The following is a 24,128-nucleotide window of genomic DNA, read 5'->3' as shown; positions in this document are numbered from 1 at the left end:
GGAAGGCCCCCTCCCCAATTTTTTTTTTGCTTTTTTTAAAAAAAAATTGGAGGAAAAAATCTGGGACTTTTGTTACGAAGTATGTTGACAGCAGCAAGACGATGGTGCGTGCAAAAAAACGGAAGGGCATTTTGATTCCCGCCACGGATGCAGAAGTGGATGGAAGTGGTGGAAATAGCACAACTGACCACTTTGATAGAAGAAAAGAACGTTAAGTACCCATGCTTCCACATGGAAACCACTTCTGAACTTTGTGCTGGAGGTGGAAAAGAATGAAACTTTGATTTTAGGTTTTAACCAATTAGACCAGTGATGGAGAACCTTTTTGGCACCGAGCGCCGAAAAGAGAACAACGGCCGCGATCAAGAAGTGGAGTTGCCCAGGGGGCATGCGCGCCCCAATACACACATGCGCGCCTTCTGGTTCCCAATACACGCATGCGCGCCAGCCAGCCAGTCTTCTGGTTACTGCCTTGCCAGTGAGCAACATGTGCATGCCAGAAAACAGCTCTTCCAATTTCTGTTACTGCCGCATGGATAAAGACCAGCTGATTGGGGGGGGGGTGCATATGAGGCCGGCAACCTGGAACAGCTGATGCTGCGTGTGCCAGGCAAAATGGCTGTGTGTGACACTTTGGGCACGCGTGCCATAGTTTTTGCCATCACGGGATTAGACTGATATATCTTTATAGAAATGGCTTGTTCATATTATGACGACACAGCTAAAAGTTGTGCTTTGATGTTAATGCCTTATTTTGCTGAGAGTCAGAAGTGAATGCTTCATTTTCTTTTCTTTTCCCCCCCATCATCTATCAGCTCTTCTATTTACTTTTGTATTTTACAATACTCCATAAACTCTATAAAAAATGGTTTTTTAAAAAAATGGGGGAGGGGAAAGGTGGGAAAGCTAAGACACCCATTTGCCCCCTGACCTCCTCACCCCAGGGGGGGGGCTTAAATGGATGAGGGTCCCAGATGTTCCTGCAGCTGGGTTCAAAGGTTGCACCCTTCGGAAGCTGATTGTCTAGAATTCCAAGGCAGGTGAGCTGATAAGGGGGAAAAAACTTACGCGTTTGAAGCTTGGAAGAAAACCACTCTTTTTCCTCAAAAATAGCATTTTATTTCTGCTGTCTCATTAAAAAAAAAAACACGCAGTGAAGTTATCGAAAGATCGAAACGAAAGCAATTGCCACAGAATTGAAGTTTCATGCATGATAAATGTAGATAACAAGGCAGCGACTTAACTCTGCAGCCTCCCCAAAAAATGTGATTGGTAAAACAAGGAAGAAACAAACACATATTTGTTACACAAACTTCTTCATCATCATCATCGTTATTATTTTTTTGGCTTGCATATGTAGCACAAACTGCCCAGACAGTGATTTCAGACGCAGCAGAGGTAAAAGAACTCCCCAGAGGCTCAAATCCTGATTGCATTGCTAAAAAGAAATGCATTTTTGGGAGGCTGCCTGGTGCAGATTAAAATCAGTCCGAAACCCTCAGAGAACAATATTGAAACTGCATTAGCAATAACTTTACAAAGCTGTTCCAAAGCACGCCTCTCCTCACTTCTGTTCCACCCAGGTGACCAAAATGATTGTGCAGTTTGTGGTAGAAGAGGGAAGAGGTGAAGTTGAGCCAATGCGATGCCTACCCAGACCCAGCTTTCTGGGTGGAGAGCAGCGTTTCCCCATCGACCACCACAGATGGGACTTCAACTCCCAGAATTCCCCAGCCAACATGGACGGACTTCCAACTCCCAGAATTCTCCAGCTGCTTAGTGGACTTCAACTCCCAGAATTCAACAGCCAACATGGCTGACTAGGGAAATCTGGGAGTTGAAGTCCATCCGCTTTAAAGCTGCCAAGTTCAAGGAAGACCATTCTAGAGCATTAAAGTGGCATTGTTCTCCTTTGGTGCCTGGAGATGAGGTGGATTTGGGTTCAACGGAGAGCATTTTTGAGCTTAAATCACAAAGCCTTCTTTCAAGACAACCCCTTTTCAACAGTTGTGATCTGAAGGACAACCGAGCTTGCTGTTTATCGTACTTTGAGAGAACCAAACTTATCTTACCCAAGAGATAATCTCTGTCCCCATAAAGTTCAGAAGTCTGGGTCAATCTTTAGTGCGATCAAGATTTGTTTACCCATCTCGTTCTACTGCTCTGTGGATGGAAAGCCCCTTCTCCCTCAAGGCTGGTAGAACATATCGTATGGAGTGGGTGAAGTAGGAGGACATCTTCCTCGCTTGAGGCCAATACTCAAGAACTTCTGATGGACAATCCTGGTGGGAAATTCAGAACCGGTTACCATAGAGGGCACAGTTTCTTTGAAGGCCACTGTCCAAGATTTGTGTGCATCCCATACATACAAAGAAGTGAGATAGGAGATATGAAGAGGGGACATTCCCTCAGCGGGGGGCCTCCTCGTGAACTTCCGAGAAGACACCGGCATGGCTACGGCAGGAAGACGATCCTGGAGGAGACGAGACCTTGGCTGGTTGTCTTATGTTCTTAAGCTGACTGTCCGTTTTTGTTCTTCTCCTGCACTTTCAAATTATTATTGCGCCCCAAAGAAGGGAGGGGAAATTGCATTGATATGTGCAAAAGTACAGCTGTGGAAAGAGGCTCCACTAGACAGCCTGCTGTGGGTGGGCTGAGACAAGTGGGCTTTGCTAAGGCAGATGGGACCCCTCCCCCAAGACCCTCGGTTAGGCTAGAAAAGGGATTGAGGGGGCTTGAGTCAAAGAGTTGAGCTCAAGGAGCTAACAGTCTCTTCTGCTACCAAGATTCTGATCCACATTATTGTCTAACAGGAGGAGAAAAAATGATAGCTATTACAGGTATGATGGTTAAAATGAAGGTAAAGGTTCCCCTCGCACATATATGCTAGTTGTTCCCGACTCTAGGGGGCGGTGCTAATCTTCATTTGAAAGCCGAAGAGCCAGCGCTGTCCGAAGACGTCTCCATGGTCATGTGGCCGGCATGACTCAACACCGAAGGCGCACGGAAGGCTGTTCCCTTCTCACCAGAGGTGGTGTCTCTATTTTTCTACTTGCGTTTTTTAAACGTGCTTTCAAACTGCTAGGTTGGCAGAAGCTGGGACAAGTCACGGGAGCTCACTCCGTTACACGGCGCTGGGGATTCGAACCGCCGACCTTTGTGATTGACAAGCTCAGCATCTTAGCCACTCAGCCACCGCGTCCCTTCTATGGTTAAATTAGGGGAGGGAGGGAAATAATAACATGTTTTTGTCCCTTTTTTAACTCCAGCTTCCCATAATTCAAGTCTGGTTTAATGAAAAGAAGGTCTAGGGGAGACATGATAGCAGTCTTCCAATATCTCAGGGGTTGCCCCAAAGAAGAGGGAGTCAAGCTATTCTCCAAGGCACCTGAGGGTAGAACAAGAAGCAATGGGTGAAAACTAATCAGGGAGAGAAGCAATCTAGAATTTAGGAGAAATTTCCTGACAATTAGAAGAATTAACCAGTGGAACAGAAGTTGCCTCCAGAAGTTGTGAATGCCCCAACACTGGAAGTCTTTAAGGAGATGTTGGATCGCCGTCTGTCTGAAATGGTATGGGGTTTCCTGCCTAGGCAGGGGGTTGGACTAGAAGACCTCCAAGGTCCCTTCCAACCCTGCTATTGCATTGTTATCAAGTCAAGGAGGAAACCAACTACCCCCTGATGTTGTGCTTAATGACGGCACATGGTTCCTTAACAGCCACAACCTGAACTGTCATTGCACACCGGAGATGGCCTTCAATTTCGTTGTACAAGGTGCGATGCCACTAAAGTAAACTAAAGTGAAAGGCCTTCAGATCTCAGCTTCCATCTTAGTTAAGCCAGGAGATATTTTAGCCTCCTCCGCTTCCTTCTCTCCAACAGCAACGGCATTTGGGGTTTCTATACCACTTTACAGCACCCTCTGGAGCAACTTACAACGCAGAGCCTGATTTGCACACCGCAAACCCTCCTTGCCACGGGCTTGCAATTCTACTCAACGGCTCCTGGTTTTGACCCACCTCGGGAAGGATGGAAGGCTGAGTCAGTCTTGTGCTCCGCCAGGACCGAACGGCAGGCGGTGGGGCGGAGTTTTGCCTGCAACGCTGCGTTCTAACCTCTGCGAACCCACCCCGCCCATGGTGACCTGAGGTCAGGCTGGAAGGAAAAAGCTTATTCCTACTGCATATTATTCAGAGAGTTTGCGCCGAAGGGGTCGCGTCTATTGCTGGAAACGAGTTTCCCTGAGTTTGCTTTTCTTCACCTTCGACCAACCAAAGCAGAGGCAGCAACGTTGGAGGACCTCTTGGATGCTGCCTCTTGTCCCTGACGGTGGAGTCCCTCCTTCTGCAGCTGGGTGCCCTCCACCTGGTGGGGAAGCGGATCCTTGTATTCTCAGCCAGCAGGAGGAAGTCCCAAACTGGAGAAGTCTCTATTGAGGCAGGGATGTCGGCCGTGGTTGACCCCGCCGTCTCCTGCTACGTTTCTCCGGGGTTTTTGTGGAGTTTGCCCAAGGCCTGAAGGGCTTGTTCTTGCAAGAGGGACGGGTCCGAGAGAATGGAGGTTGTGGTGCTCAAGTGACGGAGGCTGTTCAGGACCACTAGGAGAAGAGAGGACGCAAAACAAGACCAAGCAGCCCGGTTAATTCCCGTGACATTCCAGACAATGGAGAAGATTCTGGTGAGCAACTCAACTTACTGGGCCTGAGGACAGGGAGCGAGCAGTGTTTCTCCAGCCATACCAAGGCTGTCCGGTTCAGCTCCTGCAGGCTGGTGGTGGACACCATATCGTTGAAAGTTTCGAACAAAGGCTCAATGATGACGCTGAACTGCAGGAAAACACGGGTTAAGGCGCCAACTGGACAGAGCTTGGGATTTCCGGACACCTGGTTGGGAGGGGGGGGAAGAGGGCTGGAACGCAGGGTACCAGGCAAAAGTCCCACCAGCTTTATTGGTTTATGAAGCTCCTCAAGCTTCTCCAGAACTATGAAAAGTTGGGGAGCAATGTCAATCAAGAATACAAACAGGAGGTTCTACAGAAATTAGTATTTTTTCCAGCTCCATCCATCCATCCGTTCATCCATCCTTCCATTTCATCCATCCATCCGTCCATCGATCCACCCATTTACCCATCCATCCATCCGTCCACCCACCCACCCACCTGTCCATCCACCCACCCATCCATCCACCCGTACATCCATCTACCCATCCATCCATCCGTCCGTCGGTCCGTCCATCCATCCATCCATCCATCCATCCATCCATCATGTATAGCCATCCATCCATCCATCCATCCATCCATCCATCCATCCATTCATCCATCCATATGTATAGCCATCCATCCATATGTATAGCCATCCATCCATCCATCCATCCATCCATCCATCCATCCATCCATCCATCCATCCATATGTATAGCCATCCATCCATCCACCTGTCCATCCACCAGTCCATCCATTTGTCCTCCCTTGACAAAAATTACATCCAAGTTCTCTTCTTCCCCTGTTCGGCCTTCGGGTCTTCCCCAGTTCCACCCACACCAAAGGAGGATACAATCCAGAATTTCAAGTTTTGCTGGCTCCGGTTCCGGACGTACTCTTCAAACATGCTCCTCATCTGGTCAAACCGCTGCCTGGTGATGGGGACCCCCGTGGCGGGCAACTGTTGGTGGCAGGAGCTGAAGAAGAAAGAGAGAGAGAAAAGTCACGGAAATCCTCAGACCGGAAGGAGAGAAGGGAACAAAAGCCAAAGTCACAATGACCGAGCGGGGAAAAACAGGCGGGATTTCTTTACGACCCAATTCACTTAAGAACGGCGGTGATTCTCTTTAACAACCGTGGCGAAAAGGATTATAAAATCAGGGGTGATTCACTTAACAGCCGCCTTCCTGAACGATGGAAATTCTAGCCCCAATTGTGGTCGTACGGGCAAGACTGCCTGAAAGGGCTTTTTAACCCTTTGTTAATAGTTTTTTGGCGGGGACTGCAGCCAAGGAATCAAAAGGCGCTTGCTCCTGGGGAGGGAAGCAGTGGCCAATCTAGAGAGCATCCTAAAAAGCAGAGACATCCCCCCCTGCCAACAAAAGGGCGTCTAGTCAAGGCTCTGGTTTTCCCTGTCGTAATGGATGGCTGTGAAGGTTGGACCATAAGGAAGGCTGAGCGCCAAAGGATGGAGGCCTTTGAGCTCTGGTGCTGGAGAAGACTCCTGTGAGTCCCTTGGACTGCAAGGCCATCCAACCGGTCAGTCCGAGAGGAGATCCACCCTGACTGCTCTTTAGAAGGCCGGATCCTGAAGAGGAAACTCAAAGACTTTGGCCACCTAAGGAGAAGGAAGGACTCCCTGGAGAAGAGCCTCATGCTGGGAACGATGGAGGGCAAAAGAAGAAGAAGGGGACGGCAGAGAAGGAGGGGGCTGGATGGAGTCACCCAAGCAGTCGGCGTGAGCTTAAACGGACTCCAGAGGATGGGAGAGGACAGGAAGGCCTGGAGGACCATGGACTGTGGGGTCGCGATGGGTCGGACACGATTCACAACAATGATTTCTTTCAGCATTTCTAGGGATAGTTGGCTGCCCGGAGAGGCTCTTATGAGAGGGATGGTCATTGAAATCAAGTAAGTTAACCAAGAAAAGGGAGACCTAAGGCTGGGTGTAGCTACTCCAAACCCTCACATGATGGCCGCGTTCAGCTCCACCGTCTCCTCCCGAAGGCGCCTGGCTTCCTCCTGCATCTGCGAACGCTCCTGCTGCAGCTTGGCAATGTACTCGACGGTCTTCTGGAGGGTCAAGGCGTGGCTGATCTGTGGGGGCACCGAAAAGAGGGTCCACATTGAGCTCAGACAGGGAGGAGGGGGGAGGACACCATCCTGGGCCTGAAATCTGGCATTTAGGGAAAGGAGGAGGAGGAGGAGAGGGAAGAAGGAAGGAAGGAGGGATAGGAACGAAGGTGAAGATGGATGGATGGATGGAAAGATGGGTGGATGGGTGGACAGAAGGATGGAAGGGATAGGAAAAGGAGAGGATGGATGGATGGATGGATGGATGGATGGATGGATGGATGAATGGAAGACTAGGAACAATGGAGAGGATGGATGAATGAATAGATGGATGGATGGACAGAAGAAAGGAATGGATAGGAACAAAAATGAGAGGAAGGATGGATGGATGGATGGATGGATGGAAGAAAGGAAGGCTAGGAACAATGGAGAGGATGGATGGATGGAAGGAAGGAAGGAAGACAACTCCCCATAAAATCATTTGGGCTGCTACTCAGACGCAGCTTTCCCCAGCACAGACCTTCAATGCAAAGCTTAGCAGATAGGGGGAGGGGGGGGAGGAGGAGGGGGAGGAGGAAGGGAGGAAAACACTTGGGGATTCCCCCCCCCTTCTCCCCACGAAATGACTTACCGATTTAGAGTTTGGGGAGACCAGGCTGTTGAGGGTGCCAAACCCAATCTTGATATTACACCTCCGCTTCTGCTCGGTCGAGATATGCTTCATTCTGCGACTCTGTGGCCATTAAAACAAAACAACACCCCCATCCCCCCAATTACTTCAATACTTAGATTATTTTTTTATTTAAAGGGTTTTTTAAAAAACTGAAAGGTTTTTAAAAAAATTGTAAAGGCTTTAAAAAAATTTCAAAGGTTTTAAATTTTTTTTAAAGGTTCTAATTTTTAAAAAAAAAAAATTAAATTTTTTAAAGGTGTTTTAAAACATTTTAAAAGTTTTTAAATTTTTTAAAAAACGTTTTTAGTTTTTTAAAAAAAGGCTTTGAAAAGTTTCAAGATTTCAACTCACCTTGAACAGGGAGACCTGCGGCTCAGGTGTGCCTTTCCTGGACCGGTTACCCTGGGGGGACTGAGGGCTGAGGCCCTGCTCGGACGGGTGGGGAGAAGCCTGTCTTGACGGCTGGCAGTCCCGGACTTGAGAAGAGAAGAAACGACAACACAAACAGACACACACATACACACACAGAGCCCGTCAACAAAGCCCAGCTAAGCCGCAGTGGCACGAGAGATTTGATTTAATCACTGCTTATCTTGCCTGCCTTTTCCTGCAGGGCAGAAAGCGGCACAAAAAAGGACCGGCTTCTTTTCAGTGAAACAGCCTTCGTTTAGTGACCGTCAGAAGTTACAACAGGACTGGAAAAAGTGACTTAGGGCTGTTTTTCACCCTTGCGACTGTTCCGGTATCCTCATGGTCAGCAGATCAAAATTCAGAAGCTTGCCAAGGGGTTCATACTTATCACAGTCACAGTGTCTTGGGGAGAGGGGAGGGGGGGCGTTCACCTGATCCCCTTTTGCGACCTTCTTGAGGAGCAAACTCAATGGTGGGGAAAGCCGGATTCACTTAACAACTGCGTTACTAATTGAAAAACTGCAGTGACTTAATAGTGGTAAGGAAGGTCGTAAAACGGGGCAAAACTCACTTAGCAACTGTCTTTCTTAGCCAGAGAAATTGTGTCTTGCTTAGCGATAGAAGCTGAACTGTGGTCGTTAAGTCAAGGACTGATTTGTTCTTCTGACCTAAGCTTCCCCAAAAAGCAGGAGGCAGAGTCCTGGTCCCGACAAAACCCCTTTTGTTAAAGGAAAAACTTGGCACAGAGTCTCTGAGATTCACGCACAGATCTTCACACTCCTGAAACCAATCTAACGACCGAATGAACAAATTATTTCCTGCAAAAGACCCCTCCCCTTTCACTCCCTCTGGGAGGGGCCCTTCATCATCCACCTGTGGCCTTACTCCCAAGTCGACCCCTGTTCTTTAGCTGTTCCCTTTGTCTGGCCACTCTGCACATGCGCACACTGGGAACAGGCTCCTGCTGTTCTTCTGCTTCATTTATTTCTGACTCTGAAGGCAGCTGATAACTGTCAGACGATCCTGGCCCCCTCTCTGCCTCTGACACAGAGCCCTCCTCAGAGCCTTCCCCAGACTCCAGGACTGGCCCAGGTTCCTCCCCAATCCTCCCCAATCCTCCCCACTCTCCGAATCTGCTGCCAGCTATGCTGGCTGCTGGAGACCCACAACACCTGCATTGAATGTTATTATTGCACTCAAGGCCCTTTGTGCGTGCTCAGGAACTAAAAGACTTATTTTTTTACCACGATTTGCTTAACAACTGCAGCAAGATTCACTTAGCAAAGGTCTCCCTTGGCGATAGGCTAGGAGGACTGACGGGAGCCTGTCCCCAACACCCCCCACTCACCCAGCCCACAGCCCCTCACCTGGGGAGAGGAAGGCACTGTTCAGCATCAAAGGCACGGGCTCCACGGGGGCGGGGGCAATCTGCTGGGGTTTCCTGGCCCGCAGCCCAGGGCCCGCCATGGGGAGGACGAAGGGGGCCGGCGGGTGCAGGAGCGCTTGTGGATGGACCACCGCCGCCTGGAGTGTGGCCACCGTACACGGCACCCCTGCCCCCGGCTGCTGGGGGGCCAAGAGTCCCGCCGGGCCATGGCTGAAGGTGGTGGCCTGCACGTTCTGTGTGGGGGAGGCCGAGGCGGTGTGGGTGATGACGGAAGGCTTGGCGGACGGCGTGAAGATGGGCACCTGCAAGGCCAGCTCTGGGTTCAAGGAGAGCAGGGTCTGCTGCGGCGGTTGGGGCGGGACGTCTGCCTGGAGAGGCAGCCCCAGGGGCGCGAAGCGAGGCAGGTAGTGGGTCTGGGGCATCTCGGAGGGGAAGCTGGGGGTCTGCAGGCAAGGCCCCTCGTTCTTCAGGCCCAGGCACTGTTCAGCGGAGAGGATGGAGTCAGGCACCGGAGGGGCCACCAGCTCTTCCCCCAGGTTGACGGTTGGAAGCAGGCTGCGTAAAGCGGTCGGGGAGAGGCTCGGCGTCTGGAAAAAGACAGGAGGCCTGTTATCGGTCCAATAAGTATACAAGTTTAAAATTTTTAGGGGTTAGTTTTAGGTTGATTTTTAACTTTTATTATCCTGTACAGCTGTTAGGTTTAATTCGATTTTAAGGGTATTTAAGGGTATTTATTTTTGTATCTGGTTTTTAATGAGATGCCTGTACACTGCCCCGAGTCCCTTCGGGGAGAGGGGGCGGTCTATAAATCTTGAAAATAAATAAATAAATAAAGGGCATTTATCTCTGAAATTTAAAGTAGTAAGGATTAGAAATTGTGGGGATTTTGAGATATATACTCCCGGGACTGACCAAATATTGTTAGCATTTGCTGTTATTCGTACTCCTACCCATTTGGAATATTGAAGCTATAGGTGGAATAACGAGCCATGCTTAAAATATGAAACGACAGCATTCAGTAGGGGGTAATAAATACAGGGGGCAAAAAATGTTATTTATGTTTAAATGGATTAATGGGAAAATGATAAAAGGATTATGGAAAGAGACTAACATTGTTGGAAGATTAGAATTATACATATCTATTTGTATCACTATTGTTAGGGTTGTTTAAAAAAAGTGTGTGTGTGTGTGTGTGTGTGTGTGTACATGTACACAGAAAATGGTTTCCTGCCTGGAAGGCTCCTAGGGTGGAGCTGAAAGGCAAAAAGGAAGTAGTATGCTCCGTCCCATATTTGGGCATGCCAGGTGCTTTGACATAACACTTAATCATTCCCCTGGCTCAGCTGATAAGGGAGGAGAGCTTGTGGCTTAGAGGCTAATACAACTGCCTAATATGTAAAAACAGCCCAGGTTCGAATCCCAGTAAGGGTATGGCTAGCTGATGAGAGCTAAATAGCTTGAAATAGATCTATACTATAAGTATTGGTTAAACCGAGCCACTGAGCTCCAGGAATCACAGTCCACCTCTAGAGAGGCCAGACTTTGGGGGATTCTGGGAGTGGAAATCCACACTCTTAAATTGGCCGAGGTTGAAAAACTACTGCAATAAATAAGTCAAGGATGGAAAATTTGGAAGATTCACACAGAACGAAGGGGAAAAGCACCGGCTACTCGGTGACCTCGGGTGTGCCGCCCCATGTCTCACCATCCCACTTCGGCTCCACCACTTCCCTTCCTCACCTGGGCACAATGATCGATGGGCCCTGACAAAGAGGCACTGGAGGTCAGGCTGGAGGTAGTGGTGGTTGGAGAGGCGAAAATATCTGACCAAGAGAGGACAAAAAAGAATCAAAGCCTGATTATCTTCCCTTCTTCCTTAGGAGCCACGGTGGCGCAGTGGTCAGAGTGCGGTACTACAGGCTGCTTCTGCTGTCTGCCTGCAATTTGGGCGGTTCGAATCTGACCAGCTCAAGGTTGACTCAGCTTTACCCATCCGTCCGAGGTGGGAAAATGAAGACCTACATTGTTGGGGGCAAGAGGCTGACTCTGTAAACTGCTTAGAGACGGCTGTAGAAGCGGTATAGAAGTCCTTCCTTCCTTCCTCTTAGAATGCAGCATTGCAGGCTAATTCTGCCAAATGCCAGCAGTTCGATTCTGACTGGCTCAAGGTTGACTCAGCCTTCCGTCCTTCCAAGGTTGGTAAATAAGGACCCAGATTGTGTGTGTGGGGGGGCAATAGGCTGACTCTGTAAACCGCTGAGAGAGGGCTGTAAAAGCACTGTGAAGTGGTATATAGTGGTGTATATATACCAAGCTCAGAGAGCACTGAGGACGGCATAATTCTTGGTGACTGAGACAATATTTCAGCCGCTTCAATTCCACAGGGATCCGTTCTGTCTAAGGGCAAGGGTTGCCAAATCAGAACCGCTCTGGCTTACCTGGGAAAAAATCCAGAGTCTCCATCCAGTTGGGCTGCAGAGGGTAGAGTCCCGGCTGAATCATGTCGGCATTGCCCAGGTGTGCTAGAAACACGTGGAAAAAAAAAACCAAACATGAGATTTCGCAGAAGTGGCGGGCGAAGGAAGCAGGGACAAAAAAGGAGGCATCCTCCTGGAATTAGTTCAGTTTGGAATATAAGAGTCAGTTGGCAATTTAGGTCACGTGACCAGGGGGATATTGCAGGGGTCCGAAGTATGTAAAATTGGCTGTAAGTCCATTTTTTCCAGTGCCAAACGGTTACTAAATGAGCTGTTGGAAATTGAAGACCATCTATAACGGGGAGCAGACTTGGGAGATATTTGGGGGCAAATTTTGAGGATTGGGGTTGATTTGCATCCTTTTAGAGAATCGCTGAGGCCACTTGTAGGTGTATCTCAAGTGGCCTCAACGACTGGCTAAAAAGGATGCAAATGACCAGCTTTGTCTGCAAGGAATATAAATCCTTCCCCTCCCCGCCATCCAGTCAGAGCTGAAGAATCTTCTTGGATGAGAAGCCTTCGGGGGGGGGGGGGGGGGAGGAAACCCAGTTGCCTCTTAGGGAAAAAAGGACCTTTGGGACTAGCAGCCACTAGGTCCGAGGGAGGCGAAAGCAGAGCCCTACCTCTCTCCTTCGAATTTGGCCAGGTGACCAGCTGGTGACTAGACAGGGTGGAGAAGAGGGTGTCCGAAGAGCCAGACATGTAATCATCAGTGGTGAAAAACTCTTCCAGTTCCATGGGGCTGTCTTTCTTGAAGAAGCCATCGTCCTGTGGGGTGGGATGGGGAGGAAGGACAGGAGAAGGTGAGCTGGTGGAGGGACTGGGCGCCCTGCAGGACGGGGGGACAGAAAAGAGACTGAAAACTGATTCTAGCGCTAAGATTGGTACTCATCTTTTAAAACAGGGGTGTCCAATCTTGGCAACTTTTAAGACTGGTGGACTTCCATTCCCAGAATTCCCCAGCCAGTATGGAATCCTCCCCAGCCAGGAATTGTGGGAGTTGAAGTCCACAAGCCTTAAAAGTTGCCAAGGTTGGACGCTCGTGCTTTAAAATCTCTCTTGGATACCTATTTAGGAGTGGAGTTAGATCATGACTATCTTGGAACAGAATCAAAAGAAGACCATTCAGTGCTCCATTCAAACAATAAAGAGGTTTTTTTTTTAAAGAAAAAGTTTTAAATTTTTATTCTCTTATATATAGTTACAGGTACATATTCACATTGTTCTTCTTTATCTTTATCACTTTTACATATTTCTTTTTCCATATAAAAGGTTAAAATATACATTCTGGTTCGCTTTGCTTGCCATCCAGTACACCTATTTTGTATTATCACCACGCTATTTTTTCTTTTCTTTTCACCCTCTCTCCCTTCTCTACTTTCCTCCTTTCCTTCTTCCCTTACCTCTCCCCTCCTCCTCTTCCCCCTCCTACCGTCTCTCCTTCTCTGTCTATCTCTTCCCTCCTTCTTCTATTTCCTCTTTCTTCCTTCCCTCCTCTTTCCTCTCTTCTCCTCTCCTCCTTTCTTTTTCTGTTGTTGTGACGATCTCTTTTCAACTCTAAGCTGATGTATTTTCGGGATGGTATTCCCTCAAACCCTGTTGTAATTTTATGCTTATCCTTTCCTTAACAATAAAGAGGTTTATTGGATTATTTTGCTCATTACAGTAGACTCCCCCCCTTCCCCCTGTTCTACTCTTCTATCAAACCTCCAGCTTCCAGAGTGCTCTACCTGAGCGTTCAGGAGGAGCAGATCCTCTATTCAATCAATTAAAAGATATAATCTGAGCTTTTTTTCAGTCATCCGCTCGTTGGAAAAGCGATAGCCAAAATAATGTTTACCTGGACCAAACTGGAAAGGTCTTCATCTTTGTGCTTTTGTAACTGGAAAACAGAAAGGAAGGAAATGGAAATAACTGAAAGTGAAACCAAAACAGGAAGGAAGGAAGGAGGAATTCTCCAACTTGGAACCGAATTTGAAACACCCATTTTATGGAATACAAATTGGTTCAGCGCAGGGCTATAAGTCACAGCCAATACCTCAAATTTATGCAGACAAGATACAAAACAAGACCAGCCATTCTGGTGCCCTGAAGACCCCCTTCCCCCCCCAAAATATTACTCCATTATCTGCTGCTTGACTGAGCCTGGCCTGTTTGTTTGACAAGAGAATCAACTCGATTATTGTAGCCTCTAGGTGGGAATTCTCCGATCCGAAGTCCCAACCCAGCAGGAAGGGGAAAGTTAGAAGATGCTATGTTAGAAGATCAGCTTGTATTGTCGTAAAACAGCTGTCCTTGGAGGAAAGGGCAAAGTTTGCTAACCTTGCTCAGATCCTTGACAAGCTGAGCTCAGAAGGCATCTCCCTGGCAAAACGGACTTATTTGTACCCAAAAGGTCAGCCATTAAAAAACAAAAGAAGACATACCCTTTTCTTGAAGTACGTTCGCCACTTGTGATATTCTCGTATGACTATATCAATCCTCTGCCTCCAATATTTCTCATTTGTTCTGCTACCCTAAAAGGAAAAGAAGAAACATGGTAGGAACAGAAGAGATCAAAGTAATTGCAACCCAACCCAACTCAACCCAACCCAACCCAACCCAACCAACTCAACTCAACACACTCAACTCAACCCTTTATCAGCATAAGGTGGAAGCCCAAGATCATTTGTACCGCCCACAGATGTCTCCCCATAAACCCCTCCAGGTAGTTCCAAACGGCAGAGGCCCATGAAGAGAAGCAACTAAAGGCCATGAAGCACCCCATTGACTCAGAAGAAACGGGGAGCTGGGACAAGTGGTTCCGATGCACGCACCTGGTGTACTTCAGGAACATCCACAGAACCATCCAGCGGGGTCACAAAATTGCACACGGGGTTCTTCCTCTTTTCCAGATCTGAAAGAGAGCGAGAGGATTTGCCGGATGGGCTCCTGGTGGGCACGTTTGATATTTCCAACTTCAGACGTTCTCTTTTACATGATTTCATAATGCATGCCTCTCCTAGCAATAGCAGTAGTACTTACACTTATATACCGCTTCACTGTGCTTTTACAGCCCTCTCTAAGCGGTTTACAGAGTCAGCCTCTTGCCCCCCCAACCACCTGGGTCCTCATTTTACCCACCTTGGAAGGACGGAAGGCTGAGTCAGCCTTGAGCCTGGTGAGATTTGAACTGACCAAATTGCAGGCAGCCAGCAGTCAGCAGAAGCAGCCCGCAGTCCTGTATTCTAACCCCTGAGGCACCAAAGCTCCTTAGTCATTGTTTTGTTTAAAACAATATTAGAACAAGAATAAAACTTCCACAAAAAGCAACCCACTGCAATTCTCCTGGAATCCATGCAGAAACAGTGATTTGGAGATCACATCTCACTTCTGATCAACAGCAGAAGACTGTCTTCCATGCCTACAAATCCTTCACAGGGTTCTAACCACAGATTAAGATCCAGTTCCTTCCGGATATATTAAAAGATAAATGTTTTACCGGACCTCCCCTTTTGCTTTTTTCAAAACCAAGTTGCAAAAATTCCCTTCCCTTGATCAGGAAAGATCTCGCAAAAAAAGCCAATCGTAGCTGTTTGGAAATAACTGGACTCTTTCTGGTCCTAACCGAGACGCGGAGGCTTCGTTTTGAAGAGCTCTCCCGGGACAAAGCGGTGGGCGTTACTCACACTGGATGTACCAAGCCCTCCAGATGGCATTGTTGAGTCGGATTTTGTCTCGACACAATAACTTCAACCCTTTGAAGTTCTTCCACTTGGGGGAAACCAAAGTCCCACTGTAACAAAGCACAGAAGATTTGCATGAGGACAAAGAAATATCACTAGCTCGGAAGTTTGCCCCCCTCCCCTTCCCTCAACCTTCGAAAGAAATCACAAAGCGGGGAGGTTTTTGGTTTTTTCCCATGCCAGTTCCCACTTTTGCAGCACCCAAAAATGGTCAACTGTTGGAATTTGGAATTTATGAATTTCAGGCCATTTTTGGGCCATTTTCAGGCTGCTTTTTGTTTTTCCACTGGAGTGCCAAAAGACAGCCTGCAAAATGGCCAAAAACAGACCAAAAATGGCCTGAAAACAGCCTGATATTTTGGTTTTTTTTTGGCTGTTTTCATGTCAGTTTCCGGCGCTCCAGCAGCTGTCCTGAGGGTGTGCGTGCCCAGAGAGAGGGCTCTCCGTGCCACCTCTGGCATCCGTGCCATAGGTTGGCCGTCACAGAGGTAGGCTGAAAAAGCTCACACAGCTTTTTAGAGGCCCACCTGCTCCTCTCTTTAATGACATTATTCCTGAAATAATCCTGTAAGGACTCGGAGGCATGACGGGCTTAAGTCTAGACAGGGCATGCGTGACAGCTGCCTCCTCTTCTGCTCCATCACTCAGGCAAAATCGCCTTTCGAAGCTTGCAGGGAGGAAGAGCGGAGGGCCAGGGGTGCTCAGCCCTGTCTCGGCTTCGAAAGGTGACAAGGCATGAAAAGAAAACTGATGCCCGCGGGGTCTGGTTTTTACTATAATCCCCAAAAGTTCTTTGCTTTCTCCCTGGACCGTAAAGACCACGTGCTAAAAATCTTTCTGCAGAACGATCGCAGCCCAGTTTTTCATCAGTCGATCCCTCCGACTGGAGGAAAAGGAGCCGGGCGAGGCCGCCAGCTCCGAGACCCAGGCGGTTTTTGACATACGACAGGTGGAGAAACCTGAGCCCGGTTCTGTCATCTTGAGGGTTACGTCAGGTTCTCTCTACAACCCAGTGGTCTATAAATACATCAAAGGGAAGGGAGGGTCTGGTTCAAATGCTCTGGAAAAGCAGCCGCTCACCTCTCACACACTGAAGAGGGAGGGAGGAAGAGACGGCAAAAAAAAAACCTGCAATTTAGAGTCTCTGGGTTGACCAAGAAGCCATCAGGGTTAGGCAATTAATGGAGAGCCATCCCTTGGCAGCTCTCGTCCCTGCCTCGGTCCAGGCCTTACAAGAAAAATATGTTAAAGCAGAGGTGGTCAACTCTGACCCCCCTACAACCTGTGGACTTCAACTCCCAGAATTCCTCAGCCAGGTATTCTGGGAGTTCAAGTCCATGGGTTGTAAAAAGGGGGCCATAGTTAACCACCTCTGCTTTAACAGATTTTAATCTGTTAAATTAATTAACAGATCTCATCTATTCTGCTACCTTTTCTTATTGGAATCGTTGTGATTATTACTACTTTGCCATTATGATTATTATTACTTTGTTATTTTGCATGTACGCTGAGCGGTTATGCACCAGAGACAAATTCCTTGTGTGTCTAATCACATTTGGCCAATAAAAATATTCTATATCTATCTATCATCTATCTATCATCTATCTATCTATCTATCTATCTATCTATCTATCTATCTATCTATCTATCTATCTATCTATCATCTATCTATCTATCATCTATCTATCTATCATCTATCTATCTATCTATCTATCTATCTATCTATCTATCTATCATCTATCATTTATCTACCTACCTATCTACGTCTCTGTCTATCCATCATTTATATCTATCTATCTATCTATCTATCTATCTATCTATCTATCATCTATCTATCTATCATCTATCTATCTATCTATCTATCTATCTATCTATCTATCTATCTATCTATCTATCATCTACCTACCTACCTACCTACCTACCTACCTATCCACCCACCCCTATATCATTCTGGACCAATGCTTCTCCAATCTCTTCAATTTCTCCCCCAGCAGCGGATCTCTGCTGAAAGCTGCCCCGGGAGTCGCGCCTGGCCCATCCCATCAGGCATCTACTGCAGGACAAAATCCAGATTCCTGGCCGGCCCTTATCAGCAGAAGACAAGCCCGAGTGGTTTACAGGGAAGGCAGGGAAAGATCTCGCTGGTTTTGCACGGTGGGGAGGGCGCCCGGCGATGAGAGGCTAAATAGCCTCCACTTAACACTTTGGAGTGGCTGCCTTATCGAGCGGCATTTTGTTCTATCCTACCAGGCGGAAGAGGTGAACGAGCGCGACAAAATGAGCAAAATCTTTTCCCCCGTTTTCTGAGCGAAGGGCAGATAACTGGATCAAAGACTGCATTTCCTCCCCCAGGTGGATTTATTTCCCGAGCGCTGCTTCCCCCCCCCAGAGCCCCCCCCAATGCACCCCCAAAAAAGCCCACTTGGGTGTGGAAATGAAAAAGAGAGCAAGGGCAGAGATGCCGGTTTCCGTTTTGCCCCCGCAGAGGAAGTGGATGATGGGTCCTTTCCCTACAACAAGGATCAGGAGCTCCTCAAAACCCAAGTGCTATGGGGCCCAGACAATACGCCATTAAGTAGAAGGGGGGGGGGAATAGGGAAGAAAATAACAATATACATAAGTATATATTCAAAAGTAAGATACAAAGGGGCGTGTGTGAACATAATCAGGATAGATTTGAGAAGGAAAGGGAACAAGAAATGATATTCAACTGTTTTGGGGGTCTGCGGAAATACCACCCCAAGAAGATAAAAATTAAGAGCTGGAAGAGACGCCTACAACAATAGAAAAAAGAAAGGAGGAGAGGAGAGGAAGAGGAATGAAGGAAGATAGAGGTGAGGAAGATGGAAGGGAGAAGAAGAGAGGGTAGGAAGGGGAAGAGGAAGAGTAGGAGAGAGGAAAAGGGAGAAGGAAGGGAAAGGAGAGGAGGAAGGAAGAAAGCAGAGAAGGGAGGGAGAAAAGAAAGGAAAAGTAAGGTGGTGTTATAACAGGCGGGAGGGATGGAAAATAAAGCAACCCAAATTGTATATTATAACCTATAGAATAACAAATGTATAAGGACGACGAATGTAAATAAGAATAATAACAAAACAACAACAACAAGTGAACCAAGTCTAATTAGGGGGAAGGAAACAATTTAAAATTTCATGCTGCCCAAGGTATTTCTCCCACCTGGGAAGCCGTAAAAGCACCTGAAGTCTTTCACACACTTGGGTTTATTTGCACCCAGAGGAAAACAATCTCAAGGACTCTTCCACCTGTTTGCAAAGGTATGGCACGAAGCCTACTTTTAGTCCGTCCAAAACTACATTTTTCTACACCAGCAAAGAGGTTTAAAAGCAGCTCCGTTTACAGCAGGGGTGTCCAAACTTGGGAACTTTAAGACTTGTGAAGTCCACAAGTCTTAAAGTTCCCAAGTTTGGACACCCCTGGTTTACTAGTTTATTTCTAAACCGTTTGAACCCTGCCCTGGGCCCGCCTTTAAAATTAAACCCCTACAAGCGAAAGGAGTCTGAACGCCAGTTCTCGTAGGAATCGGCTGCATAGCGACCGAGCGGCCCTCGTAGTATTTCACAACAGGCCAAAAAAAAAAAAAACACCTTTCTATAAACAGGAAACGAAGTGGGCCGTGATAGGAAAGAGCCTTCGAAGCTGGGAAGTGAATTAGTGACACAAAACATAACTCAGGAATCGCAGGTCACACCTCACAGGCTCCAGCATTGTTCCTCCCGCGAAAGCCTTCGGGCATTCTCTCTGGGAAGATCTCTGGAAAGATCTCGATCGGCCAGCTTAAAAGCAGCACAGCCTTCCCAGGGAGGGAGAGGGAGAGGGAGAGGGAGAGGGAGAGGGAGAGGGAGAGAGAGAGAGAGAGAGAGAGAGAGAGAGAGAGAGAGAGAGAGAGAGAGAAAGAAAGAAAGAAAGAAAGAAAGAAAAGAGGGAGAGAGGGAAAGAAGGGGAGAGGAGTGAGAGGGGCAAGGAGACTGGGAAGGAGAGGAGGGAAAGAGGCAGGGAAAGAGAGAGAGAAAAGAAGAGAAGAGGGAGAGGGAAGGAGAGGGAGACAGAGAGAGGGAGGGAAAGAGGCAGGGAGAGAGGGAAGAGAGGAGGGAGAGGGAAGGAGAGGGAGAGAAAGAGGGAGAGGGAGAGAAAAGGAGAGAGGGAAAGAAGAGGAGAGGAGTGAGAGGGGCAAGGAGAGAGGGAAGGAGAGAGAGGGGGGAGGAGAGAAAAGGAGAGAGGGAAAGAAGGGGAGAGGAGTGAGAGGGGCAAGGAGAGAAGGAAGGAGAGGGAGGGAGGGAGAGAAAGAGGAAGGGAAAGAGAGGGGGAAAGAAGGGGAGAAGTGGGAGGGAGGAGAAACAGAGAGAGGGAGATAAAGAGGCAGGGAAGGAGAGGGAGACAAAAGGAGAGAGGGAAAGGAGAGGAAAGGAGAGGGAGGGAAGGAGGCAGGGATAGAGAGAAAAGAAGAGAGGAGGGAGAGAGGGAGAGGGAAGGAGAGGGAGGGAAAGGCAGGGAAAGAGAGAGAGGGAAAAGGAGAGAGGGAAAGGAGAGGAGTGGGAGGGAGAGAGGGAAGGAGAGGGAGGGAAAGAGGCAGGGAAAGAGAGAGAGAAAAGAAGAGAAGAGGGAGAGAGGAAAACAAGGGGGGAGAGGGAAAGAGAGAAAAAGAGAGCGGGAGGGAGGGAGAGAAATCTGCAGAAATAGGTGATCTCCAGATAAGACCAGAACTTCTAGAAGTGACCAAAATTAAATACATGAAAAGGACACCAGGCAGGAGGAAATCCACCTGGAGCTGCTTCCAGGACAGACGGACAGCAGATTTAATTTAATGCAAAAATAAAATAATAAATCCCATCCCGTGTTGTGTTTTTCACCTGCGCTGACCTCTCCTAACCTCTTTCCCCGTAATCACCATTTTCCCCAGGGGCTTAAAATGAGGAAACTCGGCTGCCTCCGTTGAGTCATAAAACGGATTCTCCTCTCGGCAGGAAAACAGGTTTGGGGAGGGGGTTTTTGAGCAGGGGAGCAAAGGGGGGAATTTCGGCTGATAAAGCAGCTTTTTAGGAACACGGCCGACGGACGTCCAGGGAAAACCACTTCTTTGCCGAAACACTCATAAGATCCAGGATACGGGGAGCCCTCGACTTGCGACCGTTGGCTCAGCAACCTGCAAAGTTACGACGGAAGTCCCCGGCGCGACTTACGGTCCCGATTCAACCTCCGGACGGTCGCTCCCTCACCCTGAGCCAAGCAGTCACATTTCTGAGCAGACACCTCCGTTCTCAGCGTGCCCCGTGAGTGTCATCTGTGACATTTTTTGCTATAAACTTTCTTAAATACGAGAAATCCATAAAATAAAATGAACTGGTGTTCACTTCCTGTTTCTGACCAAAACAACAACAACAAAACTGCCACACGGTGCGAGTCTCCAAGTCCCGCTCTCTGTTTCAGCAACACAAGTCAGTCCTCGCTTAGCGACAGTTCAGAGTTACAACAGAAACTGCGCCCCCCGCCCTCTCCAAAGCTACTTATGACCCAGTTCTGACAGCTGGACACACCCCAGGTCACATGGGCACATTTCGGGCATTCAGAAACCAGCTCACACCGGCTGACCGTTACAGCTGGTTGCAGAGTTCTACTATCCCATAATTAGGGGGGGGGGAGAGACCCCTGACCCTCAACCTGGGCTGGAAAGGTATTTTTTTAAATGATTTATCTGTGGGTGTCTAACTACCTTCTTTGCTATATTCTAGCAGCTGCTGCCCCCCTCCCCTCCTGTTCCCCTGAGACCCTCACCCCCCTCCCCAAATCCCTCAACCCTTCTTGCCACAAAGACCCCCTCCAAGGATCCCCTTGCAGTTATGATCTCTGTCTCCTGCCTCCCCTCCCCTTCCCCAAATCCCCCTGCCCAGCTGTTGCTACTACAAAGCCCCTCACCCACCTCCCAGGATCCCCTTGCCCCTCTGCTCTGTCTCCTCTCTCCCAGCCCCTCCCACTTCATCTCCCCCTCCCCAATTAACCCCTGCTCTGCCTTTGCTACTCCGAAGCCCCTCATCCCCCTCCCAAGATCCCCTTGCCCATCTGTTCTCTCTCTCCCTTCCCTCCCTCCTCATCACCCCCTCCCCAAATCCCCCTCCTCGGGCCTGGATACTCCCAAGCCCCTCACTCACCTCCCAGGATCCCCTTGCCCCTCTGTCCTCTCTGTCCCCTCCCTCCCTCCTCATCTCCCCCTCCCCGAATCCCCCTGCCCAGCTGTTGCTACCCCACAAAGCCCCCCGCCCGCCCGCCCGCCCGGCGCCCCCTGCCCACCTGTAGGCCAGGCTCATGCACTCGAAGAGCTTGGTGAGGGAGGCGTCGATGCTGAGGCGGCCGTCGCGGGGACCCCCCCCGGCGCCCCCCGCCCCTCTCGCCCCCGCCCCTCCCGCCGGGGCCCCCGCCGCCGCCGCCTCCCTGCGGGCCCAGCCGCCGAAGCGGTACGTCTGGCAGGTCTGCTCGTTGACGGTGTCGAAGTCGTAGCCCTTCTTGGGCGGGTGCTCGCTGTGCGGCGACGAGACCATGAAGTGGCCCGAGTGGATGATCTGGGCGGCGCCCCCCGAGGACCAGGACGGGCCCCCCGACGGGCCCCCCGGCGCCCGCCCGCCCGCCGCCTCCGCCTCGCTCCCGCCCGACGACGACGACGACGAGGACCGCCGGGACGCCGCGGGACGACGAGGCCGGCGAGGGAGGGGGGCCGCCGGCCCGGCCCGCAAAGACACCCCGGAGGCCATCGAGGAACCGCCGCAGCCGCCGCCGCCGCCCTCGCGGGTGGGCGGGGTCCCGGAGGGAACGCCCCCCGCCCCCCGGGCAGGGAGAGGGCGGGGCGAGGGCGTCTCCCTCCCCCGTTGGACACGCCCACCCGCCCCTGCCACGCGTCCTGAGCCCCGCGATCCCCCCCCCCCCCCGCACAAAGCGAGAGATGCCCAAACACACACAGAGGACCCCCACACAATGATACCCGTACACAGAGATATACAACACAGGTCAACACAACACACAGAGGCACACGCTGCTAGACACAACACAGATATACAAATACACAGACACCCAACAGATATACACCCAGACACAAATACACACAACAGATATACACAGACACACACTGATAGAGATTGATACACCAGATAAACACAAAGACATACACAAACACACAGAGGCATAGAGAGACAGAGAGACAGACAAGGGATCCAGGCGAGACTTAAGAGGCGAAGCCTCCCACCCTGAAAGGCCAGGCCTGGCAGGGTGTGTGTGTGTGTGTGTGTGTGTTTGTGTGTGTGTGTAAGCCCAGCCTCCCCCATTGGGTGGCCAAAAGACCCCAAACTCCACAGGGGTTTTATAACCTCAGTTTCAAGCTCTCTGCAGCCCATGTCAGGGTCCCACCGGGAACAGGCTCCAGCTGTTCTTCTGCCCCACTGCTGTCTGACTCTGAAGGCAGCTGATAACTGGCATATGGCTCTGGCCCCCTCTCTGCTTCCAACACAGAGCCCTCATCAGAGCCTTCCCCAGACTCCAAGACTGGCCCAGGTTCCTCCCCAACCCTCCCCACTCTGCTAATCTGCTCCCAGCTCCATTGGCTGCCGGCAGGGCAGGCCACAACATTGACGTTGGAACTGAACCCAAACGACGGTCGTAATGAAAAAGCGTCACACGCTGCGGTGTCGGAATTTTAAGTTTTTATTTTTCTAAATGAAATCATTGTACATTGTACAAACCATAGCTACTGATGGAATAAATAAGTGGGGGGGAGGGGGGAAAAGTTATACTGCTGTACAACACACACAAAATCATTGAAGGTGGGAAGGAAAAAAACGATTGTTTTCTTTAAAAAAAAGAAAAAGCAACGGAAAAAAAGAAGAAAAGAAAAAAGAAACCCACCAAATCCTTTTACACCTCGCTAGACGGCCTCGAGATACGGTATAAAGAATATCCATGTTTCAGGGTGAAGAAAGCTAGCCCCTCCTGGTACCCATCCACCCATCAAGCCAGTAAGTTTTTTTTTAATGCTGCCTCATTGTTTTGTGTTGTTAAAGTGCCTGCACTTTTTTGGAATGTCTTAACAATTCTTCCCCCCAAAACGTGATGAATTTCAGAAACGAACGGTTCGGCTATAAAAAAAAAAAAAATCTACCTGCTTCCATCTAGAATCAAAGTCAGTTCATTGACCTTGCTAGCTTACGCCTGCCTACTTCAAGGGCCAAAATAACATGAATGTAAGCTAGGAAGCATGTCTGAACGCTTTGCACTGTATTTCTGACCAGTGTTGGGATATGACACGCCACGGTGGGGGGCTGCACAATTGCCCCCCCTGCCACCACAGGCCTGGCGGATGACTGTTTTTTATTCACATGAGAATTTCCAGTCACTGTGATGCAAAATCTCAATATTTCTTTCCTCCCCACCCACACACACTTAGGATCTGCAATCAAAACCAGTTGCTTTACTGGTCCCAGTAAAGGCAGACCAAGAAGCTGGATCTGGAACCGGGTGTGAAGAGATGGAGACCCTCCCCACACACACACGGCTGGTTTTCAACCCTAAACTTTCCAACCGTTCAAAGCGTTCACAAGTTGCGTGACCGAAGGGCCTGTGTTAATTAGGCACTTCGAAATAAAACACAAAGCACAATCTAGACACCATTGTACAATTCTGCATATCTGGTCC

At 49.2% G+C, this 24,128-nt stretch overlaps 1 protein-coding gene across 1 annotated transcript; it reads right to left on the bottom strand.

Annotated features, from left to right (window-relative positions):
• Positions 1-1,096: 1,096 nt before the first annotated feature.
• On the bottom strand, positions 1,097-22,227 carry MLXIP (MLX interacting protein). The gene is given in 17 exon segments (XM_081966683.1): positions 1,097-4,598; positions 4,697-4,826; positions 5,551-5,674; positions 6,667-6,794; positions 7,402-7,503; positions 7,795-7,919; positions 9,222-9,828; positions 10,982-11,064; positions 11,680-11,763; positions 12,342-12,486; positions 13,559-13,600; positions 14,145-14,234; positions 14,535-14,614; positions 15,387-15,493; positions 21,741-21,824; positions 21,826-21,892; positions 21,895-22,227. Coding segments are annotated over 17 exon segments (2,424 nt in total). The 5' UTR covers positions 22,199-22,227; the 3' UTR covers positions 1,097-4,476.
• Between the last annotated feature and the right edge of the window lie 1,901 nt (positions 22,228-24,128).

The sequence above is a fragment of the Natrix helvetica genome (assembly GCF_964273705.1).
Source record: "Natrix helvetica genome assembly, chromosome: 14".
Classification (NCBI taxonomy): domain Eukaryota; kingdom Metazoa; phylum Chordata; class Lepidosauria; order Squamata; family Natricidae; genus Natrix; species Natrix helvetica.
This window is presented reverse-complemented; position numbering and strand designations above follow the sequence as displayed.